At 52.2% G+C, this 15386-nt stretch overlaps 3 protein-coding genes across 3 annotated transcripts; all 3 read right to left on the reverse strand.

Moving 5' to 3' along the window:
* Positions 1-912: 912 nt before the first annotated feature.
* Positions 913-2240, reverse strand: COL26b_010691 (uncharacterized protein; the record flags this gene model as incomplete). Its single annotated transcript, XM_053183383.1, has 2 exons — positions 913-1167; positions 1224-2240. The coding sequence occupies 2 exons, from the start codon at positions 2238-2240 to the stop codon at positions 913-915; spliced, it is 1272 nt and encodes a 423-aa protein (XP_053032672.1).
* Positions 2241-4262: 2022 nt separating this feature from the next.
* COL26b_010692 (uncharacterized protein) lies at positions 4263-5642 on the reverse strand (the record flags this gene model as incomplete). The annotated part of the gene is made up of 1 exon (XM_053183384.1): positions 4263-5642. One exon carries the CDS (start codon positions 5640-5642, stop codon positions 4263-4265), a length of 1380 nt encoding a protein of 459 aa, XP_053032673.1.
* Positions 5643-6394: 752 nt separating this feature from the next.
* Positions 6395-8746, reverse strand: COL26b_010693 (uncharacterized protein; the record flags this gene model as incomplete). Its single annotated transcript, XM_053183385.1, has 8 exons — positions 6395-6638; positions 6689-6886; positions 6941-7554; positions 7604-7651; positions 7706-7727; positions 7928-8438; positions 8491-8616; positions 8737-8746. The coding sequence occupies 8 exons, from the start codon at positions 8744-8746 to the stop codon at positions 6395-6397; spliced, it is 1773 nt and encodes a 590-aa protein (XP_053032674.1).
* Between the last annotated feature and the right edge of the window lie 6640 nt (positions 8747-15386).

A 15386-nucleotide genomic window follows, 5' to 3' on the forward strand; every position in this document is an offset into this window, starting at 1 on the left:
AAGCATCAACATACTTGACTATGCCCTCGGTGACTTGTAAGCCAAGCGACAGCAAGCCGGCAACCGAAGCGGCCAAACCCACACTTTCGGCCGCCATCGTCGCTTCATTCAGAATAAGAGAACCTTAGGGTTACTGTAGCCGACGTTTTAACGAGAAAAAATGACATTATGGCTGAAACAAGCGAGGTTTTTCCAAGATTGTAGGAATATAGCAGCACCAGCTTCATGATAGCTTTAAGAAGCGGGGTAAAGTCAGGCTGACTGGGCATCATACGGGTGCAGATGACAGCCTGCCGCGAAGCTGTGCTTGTTTGTCACATTGAAGAAATTTCAGTGACCTCCCATGCAGGCGAATGTGATTGGATTATAGCTGTCCACTGACAGAACTGTTTGTCCTTGGCCCACAGTTTGTGGCACGTCGACCGCCTCATTTTGTGCCCTCTGCAGGCTGAGCCTCTGGCGACGGAGGGCGACTATTAGTTGTGATTGGTAGAGTTGCTGTTGCGAAGCTGAATTTTCACTGCATGAAATGCTTCGTCCGCAGATGATCAGAATGCAGTGAAATTCGAGCTAGGCACCGATCTTGGACTCTAATATGGACGTAGCGAAGCTTCGTGCAGTAGTTTCATAGATGCGACTCTTGGATAATAAACATTAGATCAAATGAGAACATTGAAATGGGATAAAAATGACCGTTCCTCCATTCATGTACAGTTCCTAGGTACGAAATGGTATAGTTGCAGTAGCAAGTTTGATCAAAAAGCGTGAAAGAACGGTTGTTTTGATTAAGTATAGACATTATGGGTGTATCTACGGTTGCCACCCAAGCAATATTTTATGTACTCAAAATCATTCCCTTGCGCCTCTAATTGCTCATGCTGTAGACATAACGAAAGCTGAGAGGACTATCCTCTAGTACTTCCAGCCGAAGATACCCTTAAGCCAGCCAAGAACGTTGTTGATAAGACTGCTGATGTTGCCACCGTTGCGGAGCTCATCGGCAATCTTGGCCACGCGGTCCTTGGTGGCCAGCCACTTGTCCATAGCAGCCTGATCAGGGGCAACGAAGCTGCCGGTCTTGGCAGGCAGGGCCTTGGAGCAATCAGTGAGGTCGTTGATGTTGTTAACACCGAGGAGAGACAGGCGAATGTACTCGCGGGCGTAGTCCTTTAGAGTATGTTAGTGACTGGGCGGCATCTGTGATCGGGGAAAGAGTTGCTTACCTGGTTCCAGTGAGCCTGGCCGCCAGAGCCAGCAAAGGCCTGGAACTCGGCGCTGATGCGGGAGTCCTTGGAGAGAACGACATCGGAAGCGAACTTGAAGACACGGGCCGGGGCAGAGCCGAGGGTCTCGGCGTAGAACTTGACGTCCCAGACACCGGGAGTGCTGTCCTGTGGGTCACCGGCGCGGCTGGGGTCAACGAAGCGCTGCTGGCTTGTGGTGTGAGCGCCGATGAGAGCGGTGAGGCCGTGGGGCTTGATGGTCTTGTTCTCGAACAGCTCAATCAGGAAGTCGGCGGAGCCGGTGACGGGAGGGAGAAGATCGTTAGGGCATGGCTTAGAAGAGTCCTTGCGGCCGACATATGTGCGGATGCGGGGGCCGAGAGGGCAAACGACGGTCGCAACGCTGGCAGAGAACTGGATAAGATCGGCCATACCGATGCCGAACTGCTTGTACTGGTTGTACCAGACCTGAGTCTGGGCAACGATCTCCTGAAGACCGTTGTTCTCGCCACGGCTCATCTCCTCGGCAGCCAGGATGATAGAACCATCGGCGCCGCCAAAGTCACCGGTGAACTTGGACCAGCCGCCCGCATCGTGGAAGCCGAGACGGACAGCAGCACGGGCAAAGTCGGTACAACGGCCGGACTTGCCCTTGAAGACACCCTGGAGGTCGTTGGCGATGTACTTCCAGATACAGCAGGTATCGGCGGCACAGGCTGGCGTGCCCTTGGCGGCGAGGTTGTTGGCCTTGCCAGAGGTGACATAGACATCAGTGCTCTCGGGGTTGATGTCGTTGCCAAGAAGAATAGACTTGACGGTCTTGCCCACGGGGGTGAGCTTGGAGTCGTCGAGGGTGGCGAGGTCACCGATCAGCTCGGCGGAGTCAAAGTCGTCGTTGTCGGCGCCGCCGCCGTCCGCATCAACACGGGCGCGGATTTCGGAGAAGGTGTTCTTCATGCCTGGGTAGGCAGAGACGGAGGTGGCCGCGAGGGCTGCGGTAAAGAGAGTCACACGCATATTGACTGTGGTTAACGAAGGTAGGTATTAGAAAAGTGATTGTACTGATATTGCCGTGGAAGCCGTTGCGTGTAAGAAAGAAAGGACGACTATTCAAAGTCGGAATGAATGTGAGAGAGAGGCGGGAGAGCGGATGAGGCGTGAGATGGTGTTCCAAAAGCTGCGACAGACGGGGCATCGCGGCTTCATTATATCCTCATCAATAGCTCAGCAGCCCGACGACCGTGCTCACCTTTGGACAAGTCTATTCTTGGCGAGAAGAACCCATCGTGAAGCTTGGGTGTGGAGATGAGCAGCCCGCCGTCACGCTGGCTAGCCCCGGGGCGTCTCGGGGCCGTCAACGTTGTTAGTGAAGGCTTGCTTTTTTTTCTCTTCGTCGTCTGCTTCCTCTCGTATTGGGCCGAGCAGGCCCGGTCCGAGCACAGTAACACTGCTGCTTCGTCTCCACGAAGCTATGCTGAAGAAGACGGGAATCATCCTGGCCGTGATTGGACAGGTTAAGGCGGTTCCTGACGGTGGCTGACCAGGATGAGAAGAGGCGTCGACGGCGAGCAAACAAAGAGGTCTGTGTGGCGGCTACGACTCAACACACCGAGTTCTATTGTTCCTTCTGGCCGTTTGTTGTGGTTTTGCTGAAGACCTTGTTGCATATTGCCTTGTCCATAATAACAGCAACTCAAAGCAGGGAATGTAGAAACATCGTACAACGCTGCTGGGTGGTGGCCGAGCATCTGATTCCTCGTGTCCTACCGATGCACCCATCATCCCATCATCCTGCAAGATGACCCTGGAACAGACTGCGGGACGAGCTGCAAAACACTACTTAGCTCCCGATTGATATTGGATCTATGCCGAATGCGATATCCAGAAGGAGAAGCCTTGCCCGTTCCGGCATGCATATCTCGACTCAAGAGCCAGGGGGGCACCTTTGTTCAGGGGCAATACAAAGGTCCATCGCAATCCCGCAGAGGGAGCCATTGTTTTAGCGTTGCAGGCGGGATTCAGCCGCTAATCCGATGTTGCAGTTAGCACCCTAACGGTGCGGCTTGGCCTGCGAGTTGCCCTGAAACATTAGCTCAGATGTGCTAAGAAAAGGGAACACAAACGTCACTGGCCCGAACATGCTTCCCCAGGGTCAAGGGCCGTTTTTTGTCGTCCGATGCTTGTCTTTAGTTTTCTGGTCTTGCTGGTGTCTTGTGTCTTGGAATGTGAACGAACTTTCTCAACGCTCGGATGAGAAGCCGATGGATTGGGTCGCCCAATAACACGATGTTTATTTTCAAGCTACAGTAGTAAGAGGATCCATCTTGCAGGAGAGTCTTCCTCTTGTGCGATTCAGTGCTGCTTACTGCGTAATCCTCTCAGGTGAATGTCCGCTGCGTATGTTGTTGCCATGGAAGACTTGACTCATTCGACCCGACTGAGACACGCGATTCTTCTTTCCCTGCTCTCAACAGCCAACCCGTTCTCCAACTCAACTCCCGCCAACACAACGTGTCAAATTCCTTTGACCAAGACCGACGGCTTGATTTCTCAATGTCTCTCATCAGCCTTGTGGCAGTTTATTTTCCACAACTGTCATGCCAAGACTTCTGACAATCGACGACCCTCATCGGCGCCTTAACTTGTCAACACCAAGGTTCGCCTCCAGCTGAAGGGAGCGTTGCTGACATTCCGCCGGCTCAGACTGGTCGGACACCCCAGGGCTGAGAAATTAAGCTTCAATGCACAGTTTTCTAGCCCCGAGTCTTCTTTTAAGATTCCGCACAACGGACCTCGGTCGAGGGGGGCCAAGTCTCTGACCATCAAAGACAATACGGCCACGGCACTAGCCTGCCTTTGTCTGTTTGGCGTGTCTTTGACCTCTCGTCCTTTGCTCGTGCTTGGCGCCTAGCTCCCTCTGGTCGGCCCGCGGAGGATCGTCAGGGGGGTTAATCTCACCCGGTTCTTCCTCGATGCCATTCTTGGCAACGGATGTCATCCTGGTGAATATCATGCTATCCGCATCTTTCCACACGAGCTTCACCCGGCTGGGAAAGGGTTGGTTTGACCAAAGTTTCCCGTGTCCTCTTGGTCCAGTTGCCAGTATCCTCCTATCTCCCGGAAGGTTTGCTCGAATCCGGGGAGGATCGCGTTCAGGTCTCGCGCCTGGACGTCGAACATGTCGGTACATTGGGCGGCCTCGAACTTGTTGGAATGGTCAGGCATGTAAGCCGCTCCGTCGAACTTTATGGCGACGTTAATGTTCACCTCTGGACTCTCTTCGCTCGGCGACCTCTTGTAGTGCCGAAGATAGCCTCCCTTAACATCGCGATTCCACCTCATCACCTCCAGAGACACTGTTTTCACTAGTCCGCCGTGCAGAAACGCCACTCTCCCGTCATCCGGATGATGCTGCGCGAACGAATGACCGCAGTAAAACCCATCGTTTTCCGTGCCAACGCTTGTAACCCACTTCTTGGGCTTCCCAAAGTTTGTTTTCAGGGCATGCCACGCGAAGCGGAACATATCCTTGTCGCCCAGCAGGATCTCATTGTAGTACTTCCCCTGCTCGTTGTTCAGCCATGACGCTAGTTGGAGATGATACCAGAATCGCGTCTTGTCGACCAATAGCTGCCCGCTTTCTTGCTCATATTCGGCCATCCGGCAAGGTGTATTGAAGATAGCCCAAACAGGATTCTGTGGTCGTGTACGTGCGATGTCTGGCCAGAATACGGAGTGGTACTCTTGATATTGAATCGAATCGTACAGGGTCGCTGGGTCCAGTATGGGAATGTTGTCGGAGTCTAGCAGGATTGGCTCAGCCCATCGAGAATTCAGCAAAGCTGCCGTCTTCAGCTGGTAGTTGATTCCAAAATATCCGTCCTTCTTGATGTGGATAATGTTATGCGGCTTCGACAAGTCGTTGTAGTAGATCGGGGTGTACAACGCATTGAGATCCGCCATTGCACCAATATCCATTTCAGTGTCCCAGTAATGGATCTCGATAGGAATGCTGGATCCCAGTCTGTTCAGCTGTCGAAGGATCACCTTGACGCGCATGATCGTGTCCGCATTGCCAGCAACAATGACCAAACCTCTTCCCAGAAACCGATCCTTTACGGTCGTGTATGGTATCATGCCCTTCTGAACAAAGTCGTGCCACTCGCGTCGGCGCAGCTCTATCTCCAACACTGGCCGGTCCTCGAGAACCCACTCCAGCGTATCGGAGAATTGAAAGTCGACAAACACGTCCGCTGGCCACGTGCATGTTGCGCGGGCTTCTCGCTGAGAGATTCCCTTCTCTTGAATGACTGCTGCAAAATGTGGAAGAAACTCATCCGCCGTCGCTAACTTGTGCGCATCGGGAACAAGTTGTACTGGCTGTGTTGGGGGCTGTCCATTGAGGGCGTCGTTGATCATCGGGATTTCAACATGGTCGGGAGGTACATCGATCTTGGGAGGTAAGTCCGTCGAGGGACTTTCGGGCGGCGGGAAATCCATCCATTGTGCTGGCTCTGATTCTGGCTTCGCGTTTTTCCCGCTCCTGAAAAGCAGAATGAGCACACAAGTGATGAAAAGTGCGAAAATGATGCGCGTACGCTTGATTCCTGCCATTTTTGCGACGGCTGGTGCCCCGGGCAAAAACACGAGAGAATCAAGTCGGGAATCGGCTCGCAGCAGAACCTGGGCATCGCCCTCATTTGATTCTTTGGTTCCAACAAGAAACCAAGGCCCTTAGGTGTGACTGATCATCTCATCCAGCTCAATCCAGGTTGCTCGCCTCGGTCCCAGCCATCCCATATGCGCTGATCTCCATGTGAAGCGTACAGGGGTGTTCCCCCGCGTGCGCAATCCCCTGGTGCGTGATTGCGTCGTGCGGGGTTCGTCGTATCCTTGATCGCGCCGTCAGAAGCTTGGTTCTCAGCAGATTATCATCACAGCACGCTCATTGGCCGGGTCCTGGGCGTCATCTCCGTCATCCCGCCCCCGCATGTCGCGGGAATGCAGGTGAAGCGGTGTATGATTCGGCCAAGGATGGTCGCTAGCGGCCGAGGCGGTATCACTGCATCAGTCGTCGGAAGATCCTGAAGACTTCACACGTGCTCATTGAAGTAATCAAAGTCAAATGTCCAGTAGAATAAGTATCTGTAAGGAATAAGAACTTCGCCCATCTACAGCTTCGCTCGGCCCTGCCCAAGGTTGTCCCAGTCGTCCTGCGTAAATGGAACGTAGGTGTTCCCCTTGCCGTGCTTCTCAATCCATAAAAGCTGATCTCCACCCTCGATTTTGCTCGGGTCAACGCCTTGGTTCTTCAATGGCACCTTGTTCTGCTTGTTGTTGTGGCTGGCTTGGCTTGCATTCAATAGCCTAACGAAAATTGGCACGGCATATCGTGGCAACCGGGATCGCGAGTACCTACAAGTCTTAGAGTCAAAGATGCAAGGGTCTTGGGATGAGATACGTACCTCAGGAAGTCAGCGAAGTCGAAGGACGCCTTCTTGTCTGGAGCGATATCGAGAGCTGCCGCGCCAGCTTTTCCATCGTGGCCAGGGAGGGAAACGCCGTAAACAACTGCTTCATTCACACCAGGGTATTCTCCGAGCACTTCCGACACTTCAGCTGTAGACACGTTCTCACCCTTCCACCGGTAGGTGTCCCCGAGTCTTTTCAAGTCATGTCAGGTTATGTCCATCGGCTGCATCAGGAAAGGAACTCACCGATCCAAAAAGAACCATCTGCCATCAGCATCCCGTCTCAGAGAATCACCAGTGCGGTAGAAGATGTCTCCCTTCTTCAAGACATCCCTCACATACTTCTTGTCCGTTGCATCGGGATTGTTGAAATAACCTGGAAACGCCCTCTCACCTGGGTGTTCTACCAATATTTCTCCGCCAGTCTCATAAGACATCCGGATCGCCAGCCCTGTCTTAGGATCTCTTTGGACTTCGCCAGTCTCCGTATCAATGGCGACAGGAACATACATGTTTCTGTATTTGAGTCGAAGTAGCAAGCCGTGATGGCCAACAGCGTTGGCAAAGAAATCTCCTCGTGAAAGGTTGCGCAGCCCCAAGGCACCCTCAGTACTGTTGTAGAACTCGCAAACGGTGTCAACACCGAATCGTTCTTGGAATCGCCTCCAGACATCTGGACGGCAACCGTTCCCGAAGACGGCATGAATATTGTGTTCTTTATCCCGCGGCGAGGGCGGCGCGGCGAGGAGGTATCGCAGCGTCTCGCCGACGTAGACGAACCAGGTCGCGTTAGAGTCCCGAATGTCGTCCCAGAATGTCGAGACACTGAACTTTGGAGCCATGCAAACTGTGGATCCCGACTAAATCGTGGTGAGAAAGAGGTCTTCGAAGGATGGGAAAGACACTCACAAGTATCTGTGACATCATCGTGATGCCGCCGGTCCCATGATAGTATGGCTGTAGGCGATGGTCAGAAGTATTCCGAAACAAGAAGCGTGAACAGAAACATACCATGCAGATATAGCATCGTTCACTATTACCAGCAGTCGGATGGAATCCCAAATCATTCTGATCTAATTAGCTTCTGGACAGCAAACGAAGCCGGTCTCGTCAGTACTTGCCTGTAGTGACAAGCTTGCCGCGGCGGCCGCAGGGAACAGCACAGCCTTAGGCAGACCGGTAGTTCCGCTACATCTGTCAGTCAATATCACTGAGGATCCTCGCAGTATTTACCTGGTATAGAAAAGAGCCATCGCGTCACCTGGCATCATTCCCTTCCTGAGGTTGTCATGCGGCCGTACCGGATCCATCTGATAGACCCTCGGCTTCTCTTCGGCCAAGTTGATAAGCTTGATCCCCTTCATGTCGAGCTCGGTGTTTACGTCCTGGTACTTCGCCGCGACCTCCGCTGATCCGTCCACAAGGACAAGTTTCGCCGTGCTGATCTCAATACAGCCGAGAAGAGCCTTGCCGGTGAGGTTGTAGTTGATCATGGCCGGTGCGGCACCGATAGCGAGTAGTCCGACCCAGGCGAAAGCGAAGTCGGGGGAGTTCTGCATGAAGAAAGCGACGAATTGTCCGGGCTTGACGCCATAAGAGAGGAATAGTTGAGCATATTGGTTGACACGATCGTAGGTGGTCTTCCACGAGACGCTTCCATTTCTCGTCCAGATGGCCTCATCGTAGGGGTGCTTTTGGACTGCTTGTTCGAAGATGTAGTAGGGAGAAACGCGGTCGGTCTTGACTGATATATCCGTAAGGCTACTGCTCGTCTGTGAGATAGACTTGTAACTTACCAGCGTTTTCAATTGCGCTGACGACTGTTCGGCGGCCTCGGAGTGAATTAATATCCTTCGAGAGATGGTATTTCGCGTCAAGATACAAAGAAGAGGCCACGCCTCCAGCTACCGCGGCTGCCGCTGCTGTTCCGGTGTTAACATATTGATTCAATGTTCGTGGTAAAACCCGAGGTCGTGATTGACTGAACGCGACGGAAGGTTTTCACCACCAAGTTGGAGGCTGGTGATGGCGGGGAATCTCACCGAGCGCCATATCTTCAGATGGAGTCCGAAAGCTCTATCTATCAAGATCGTCTGTCTATTTGGAAACTCGGAATCGCACACCGGTGAACGCCAAACGCGCGCTGTATGGTGTTTGGGGCTTTACAAAGTTGAGGGCTAGAAGATTGAGGGGATCTCTCGGAACGAGGTAGGCATTCGTGACGTCGAGCCGAACGGTAAAAAGTGTCCTCGACTGCTGCCCAGGGCCGACTCTTGGAGCTGGATCCCTGTGAAACGTGGGGGACGGAGAGATCAAAAACCCCGCCAGCTTGCCGTGGAGCTCGCAAGAGTCGCGAGTATCATTGGGCAGTCAGAGGAAAACACCGGGTTCGCCGTGTTTGGGATCCCCAGTGTTAGCGATTATTTGCCGTGCTCCATGTCCCCAAGCTCCCAAGCTCCAACACCGGAAAAGACGACCGGCAAATGGTCTCCTCGCGAAGGCGAAGCGAGAATGTAACACAACGACGGTTTGTGTCCACCGACTCACCCACCTTGGCCCACACCAACCCCCGGCCTCGACTAGCGGGAAGCAGCCAATGTTGGAGTAAAGCGCGGGGGTGCAGCGCCGAGGCATGATTGGCCTGGGGCCAAGTAACTTTCTTCTCTGCGAACTTGCTCCGTTCGTTGCCGAGGGCAGAAGAGGTCCGGCACCCTGCCTTTGCGCGCATTCGCGAGACGGGAAGTGGCGGAAGATCAGTTAGTCTCGTGTTTTGGGTGCTTTGATTGGGGGGAGGCTGGTCTCGTCCGACGTCTGAGCTTTCAGGGATTCAGCTTCTGGAACGTCGCGAGAACGAAGCAGTCGGACGTGGGAGGGCCGAATGTCCGGACACAGCTCTTGGATTACTATTTCGACCATTCCGTAGGCACTATTTTGATTCCGAAGATTCTCGGCGTCAGCCTCCGCTACCCGGTGTCGGCGTCCCGGATTCGGCCCCACTTTGCCGTCAGCACCTTAATTCAGCACCTCCAAGGCGGGACGGTTTGAACCGGTCGGTATGTCGTGCAAACAGTGTTTACGAGAGCGTGGCATATTAGCTTATCATTAATCGTACTAATTGAGACGTTTCATTCGTGATATTACATTAGATGACTGAAATCCCGATCCCAGCGGGTAAGAAAAGCCTGGCGCCTGAATACATTCGCGTTGATCGCAGGCCAGGAGACGATGAATTGTTCAAACCCAGCCATATTGATTCCCGCAAATACCTTCAATCCCAACTAGATCAATACCGTGGACCACTTCGCTCTCAAAGAGATCGTATCTCTGAGTTAGTGTTCTGATACTAGGAAAATCTACTTGTAATGAAAGCGAGAGTTTCGACAGTTTTGAGATAACTTTGGCTTGTTAGCGGAGGAATGGAAATCGCGGGCGGCTCAAAGTTCTTACCTTGCGTATATACGATAACGATGGCAAAAGCTGCGCTCGCAATGAGAAAAGTGGCCAAAGAGTCTACTAGCGTTGGGTCGCTATCGATTTCGCCCGTCGCTGTCCGGCCTAGTGTTTCTTCGGGCTGGCTGGTAGGGGTTGTTTGTTTATGTGGAAGCTTCTCTCGTTGCCTCTCTGACAGTTCTCCGGTATCTAGGGGTTGTCTTCTGTTTTCGTGGGTAGAGCCATGCAGGGCATGGCCAATTGGTTCGGACATTGTCAGATCTGGGATGCCGATGGGTGATTTGCTGTAAATGCGGTCCGCCTTGTCAGCTAACGTTGCGGCGAAATCCCGAAATCGCTTTAAAATTGAGTCTCTGGAGTCCCGCGCGTGGTGAGAGTCGAAGGTAACTCCCCACATCGATGACACAGCATCTCGGTAAGCCTCCAAATCATCAGTCTTATCACCGCCCATGAAAAGGATCTGCCACCTGGGTACATCGGCGTCAAAGTCATGCTTGTAGTCGGCAAGATGTAACTCATGAAGCGTGTCAACCATTGCCCGTGAAAGGCAGAGGAATGGAATTGTGTCATGGACTCCAGCTGGATGTTTCCCTTTGGATAGGTTTTGCATAAAGTTGATTGCAGTAGCCCAGGTGTCTTTCTGACAAGGATATAGCCATGATAGTTGTAGGAACTTGGTGCATGATGCTGAGGAAGCGCTGAGCATGGTCGAATGCTGAAGAAGGAAATGTTTTCGTAGGCATTCCATACTGGTAGTTACCAAGCCTGTTTCAGGCAAAGTGTTGCCGAGGTGAGGTTGCTTTTGTGTCTGGGACACGATTTTGAACAGTCGCCCGATTTGGTGTCGTTTGCCGCAAGATCTGAGATGCTGAAGAGCTACTAGGACTTGTCCGCCTGAGTGTTTTAGTAATAATCGGGCCACGGCATAATGTCCATTACTAATAGCGGCGCTCAGTGGCGTTCCTCGGTGATCCAGACTTCTCACGTCAACCCTGGTCAGTAGTAGAATGTTGACCACTTTGTAGTTGCCCAGTGCCGCGCTTTCGATTAAAGCCGAGGTGAGTTCAGATGCTGGTGTTTGTAGCAGAAGGTCGACATCTGCCCCATAATCTAGTAGAACTTCCATCGTGGCTGAACTTCCAGATTTTGCTGCGAGTACCAATGCCTCATCCATGTCCTTCTGACGACAGACCAGTGAAGAGTTGCCGAGGTCCATACGTTTGTTCCTTGTCGGGCTGTGGTATTGATTTAGAAGGAGTCGAACCACCTCGTGGGCACCATTTGCTGCAGACACCCCCAAAAGTGAATGTGGATGTTGCCCGCTATCATTGTTGACAGTTGCGCCATGTTGCAGAAGAAGGCTTACGACTTCGACATGTCCTCGAGCTGCTGCTGCATATATTGGCGGGACCCCTCGGCGATCAGTCTGATTGATATCGTCACCACGTTCGAGCAGGGCGCGCACAACTTGGAGATTGCCAGCCTGGGCCGCAACAGACATCAGAGAGCCTTGGCTGCTGCCATCCCAAACTTTTACATGCCATGTCAGTAACTTCGCAGTAATAATAGCCGTGCTATCTTTGCAAGACATACCATCGTGATCCTTGAGAAATTCAAGCAGTGCTTGCACAAAATCGGAGTCCTCGGTCCTGGCAGCGTTCATCGCTCGGTCGGTGAGACTGGGTATAACACAACACAGTTTCTTTGCCATTGTAGGGCTGACATTGGTATCTCTGACAGTGAATGGCCTGTGCTCTGTGTTTTTAGCCTTCGATAATTCGAATTCTTCGCGGGTCCTCAGTTCACGAGAGTTGAGTTCGCAAATTTCGCCGTCGAAGAAGCTTTCCAAGGGAGACACTTCTGTCCCCGACCCATCATAAGAGGTGTTGTACTCCGTGTCCAGATCCATCTGGTGTTGTTCATATACTGGTGATCCATCTGTGTTTGACAAAACCGATGAAGAAGCTTCGGAGTACAACTCGTACCTTTGGGTTAGGCTGCCATCCAACTCTTGCATTGGACTGGTCGTAACGTGGCTGCTCAACTGGTGATGCACGATTGAAGTGTCAGCCATTTCGGCAATCTCAACCTGGAGATTACCGTTCATCCAAATCGTTTCGCTTTCGTTAGAGGAGGTTGGAGAGACCTCGTACTGAAGCCATTCGTTCCGAAACACTTCATCGAGCTTATTGATCTTGTCTTCCAGCCTGTTCTGTCCCCGGCGGTTCTTCCACTGCGCTCGCAACTTTCTCCATGGATTGAAGCTTTTTAGCAGACTTGATCCCAGAGAGACAGCGGACCGTGGTGTTGATACATCCGACGGTGTATCCGGTGAGCTACATTCTTCCTCTCTTTGGTCGTTTTGGCGCGCATGCGTCTGGTGTTGGCGGAAGGCTGGGTGGTCGAAAAGCCCATGAAGGAGAAGCTCCAGTTCCAACCACAGAGATTGATTTCCTGACTGAGCCAGGCCAGAAAGCTGTTCTGAGTAGATGGTTTGCGACCTCATGGTGAGATGCTCTCTGCATTGGAAAAGAACTTGGCCTTCAACCATTCGGTCATCCCCTCGGGGCTTGTGGCATCGTGGCAAGGCATTCACGACCTCGGCCCACAATGCATCGCTGAAGAACTTGACGCTCATTCCATATCGACTCATCCTTACAAGGAACGAGAAAGAGTAGGCGGGGTCCAACGTTCTACACATGCAATTCGATGTGCATGGCTTCGGACTTGACAGGTTGATATCAGAGCCAAACCCGAGTGAGTCCCATTCTGATGTGGGACCGCTGTGACTAATTAGTAAGGACATCAACCAAAAGCATGGAGGGGTCTCAACTCACTTATCATGGTCCTGGATGCAGCGGAATCTCTTTTCTCCAAAGCAGTAAGGGCAGGTCAATTCGTAGGAAGGAACGGGGACTTGATGGCTAGTTAGGTACAGGCCTTGGAACATGGAATCATGGCATACGATCTTCACTCACTTGGGTCAGAGACGTCCAAGATGCCCTTCCATGGCAACTCATCCACGAGCATCTTTTCCACCTCGCAATACCCGCTTGAGCCATGACTGGTGGTATCCAATTCCGATATAGTGGCCACTGCAGAATGAGCTGTGTTGTCTCCGAACGGAGAAACATGGTTGAGGCTGAAGGTTGGGTCGAAAATGGAAGTTGATCTGGCATCTTCCACGTTGTTCGTAGAGCGCGCGACGGGGAAACGCGCACCGTTTTGATTCTGTAGGCGATCGGCAAACCTTTTGAAGATTCCCCTCGATTTAACAGGCCTCGTCTCGTTGCGAAAACTGCTCTTCCTATTCTTGCTATTGTTCTTTGTGAAACCCCAGCGTTTAAGACGGGTCTTGCACATCCTGACGCTAAGCCACGATGTCAGCCATGTGGGTTCGCGGCTGGACGGCATGAATGCATCCCACGTTGGGGGCCGAAGATACATACAATTGAAACAAAAACATACTTAGTGTGGAAGCCATTCTCCTTTGACAGCACACTGACAACATCCTGGAGCGGCATGTCTTCATCTAGGTAGAGGTACTTGATCTCCTTCTTCATCGACTCCCATTCTGTGTCCAGGTGCGTGCGAGTTGATTGGTGCGCCAGCGCCCCAATGGAGACTGGGGACTCAGCAGCTGAACTTCCACCATGCACATTGACCTGTACCGGCGAAGGATTTGCAGAGCTGGATGCACCGCCCGCCTGTGTTGCGAGTCTCGCCAATGAGAAAGGCGATGAGTTTCGACCGCCCCCAACCGGAGATGGCATATTGGGGTCCATGGATCTAGGTTGGTTTCACCAATGAGAAGTTATCTTAGAGCTGTTGGGGAACTTGAATAGATTGCGATAGATTGCGACTACGACTCCAAATTTTGGCCGAAAGATTGAGCAGAATCAACAACGATCGCAGAGACAATTGACCAGAACCGGAAGCACTTTGAGACCCATGTTTGCTCTTTAACTGAATCAAAAGGCACCCGTCCTTGGGACATTTCGTACGACTGTGATCTCAACTCAGCAAACTCCTGCTCCAAAATGAGGCATCCATCACCAAAATTCAGGCGATTCACCCCGCTTCCGTTGCCTACAAGCTGCGGGTTCGCAATTTGCGTTTGTACGTAGGGGAGAAAAGACTGCATTGCTTCCAGATCGGCTTCGATGCAAAAGACTTCGCATGTAGCCAGTTAAAAGATTAGAACGGAACGAGCGGGAATCATAAGTATGTATGAGGAAGGGGGACAGGGGTACGCAAAGGACCGCACAGAGGAGCCAATAACAACGGTAGCTACCCAACGAGGCGTGCTGACGAGGCTCCGAAGCCAATGACAAAGTCGCCTCTGAAAGAAATGGACGCATGTGTGAAAATTTGTCATGCGGACTACCTCGCTTGAGAAGCTCCGGCAGGTCTCAAAGTGCAATGTGGGATCTAGATGCGCAGATGATGGACCGAGTATCCAATAAGTCGGGCAGATTTAGTACGCCCGTCGGACAGCAGGTGTTGCCATGCTCGCTCTCGGGCGACCCGGTTGCTACAAGATTCACCCAATCCTGTTTGGGTTCAAGATCTTGGCACCCTAGATTTACAGCAATCGGCACTAACGTGTTCGCGGCGCCATACTTGCATGATCCCAACACGGCTCATTTTGACCTCAAAAGCCCGCCAAGCCGCATATTGGAATTTCGGGTCTCGTCGAGGATGGTGTGAAGAAAAGACTCTCACGAAGAGAAGAAAACCATGAAGGTCCTATAAAAGCAACACACTATCATTCTCAAATGCCCGCACGATGGTGACGTCGAAGGGGGAGTAGCACGTCATGGTAATTGCGCTTGATGCTTGTCTCTATTCGCGAGGTGCCTTCATTCACCTTAAGTTGCTTCTCTTGACATCGTGCTCACTATACATTTCTTAATATTTGGTTGCGTAACTCGTGAACAGTCTGGGATCTAGTATAGAGACGTACTGACGTCCAAGAATACATACACCTAGGGACAGAGAGGGAAAGGGTGAGAGAGGTACATCACGTAAGACGAGGCATGCTGGATGAGGTGTGTGCACTGTGTCAGTGAGGTGAGTGGGGGGAAGAGGTTGAAGAATGCCAATCATTGATCAGAGCATCTGGGTAGGGGTTACACTCTCAGTGGGCCGAGCTTCTGCCGCCGTATTTTATCGAAGTAGGCCTGTCCCCGCGCCCTTGGGTCACCGAATTTTCTCTCCAATTCCCCCATTCCTCTACAGC

This window comes from Colletotrichum chrysophilum, assembly GCF_026319265.1.
Source record: "Colletotrichum chrysophilum strain AFK26 chromosome Unknown scaffold_118, whole genome shotgun sequence".
NCBI classification, from domain to species: domain Eukaryota; kingdom Fungi; phylum Ascomycota; class Sordariomycetes; order Glomerellales; family Glomerellaceae; genus Colletotrichum; species Colletotrichum chrysophilum.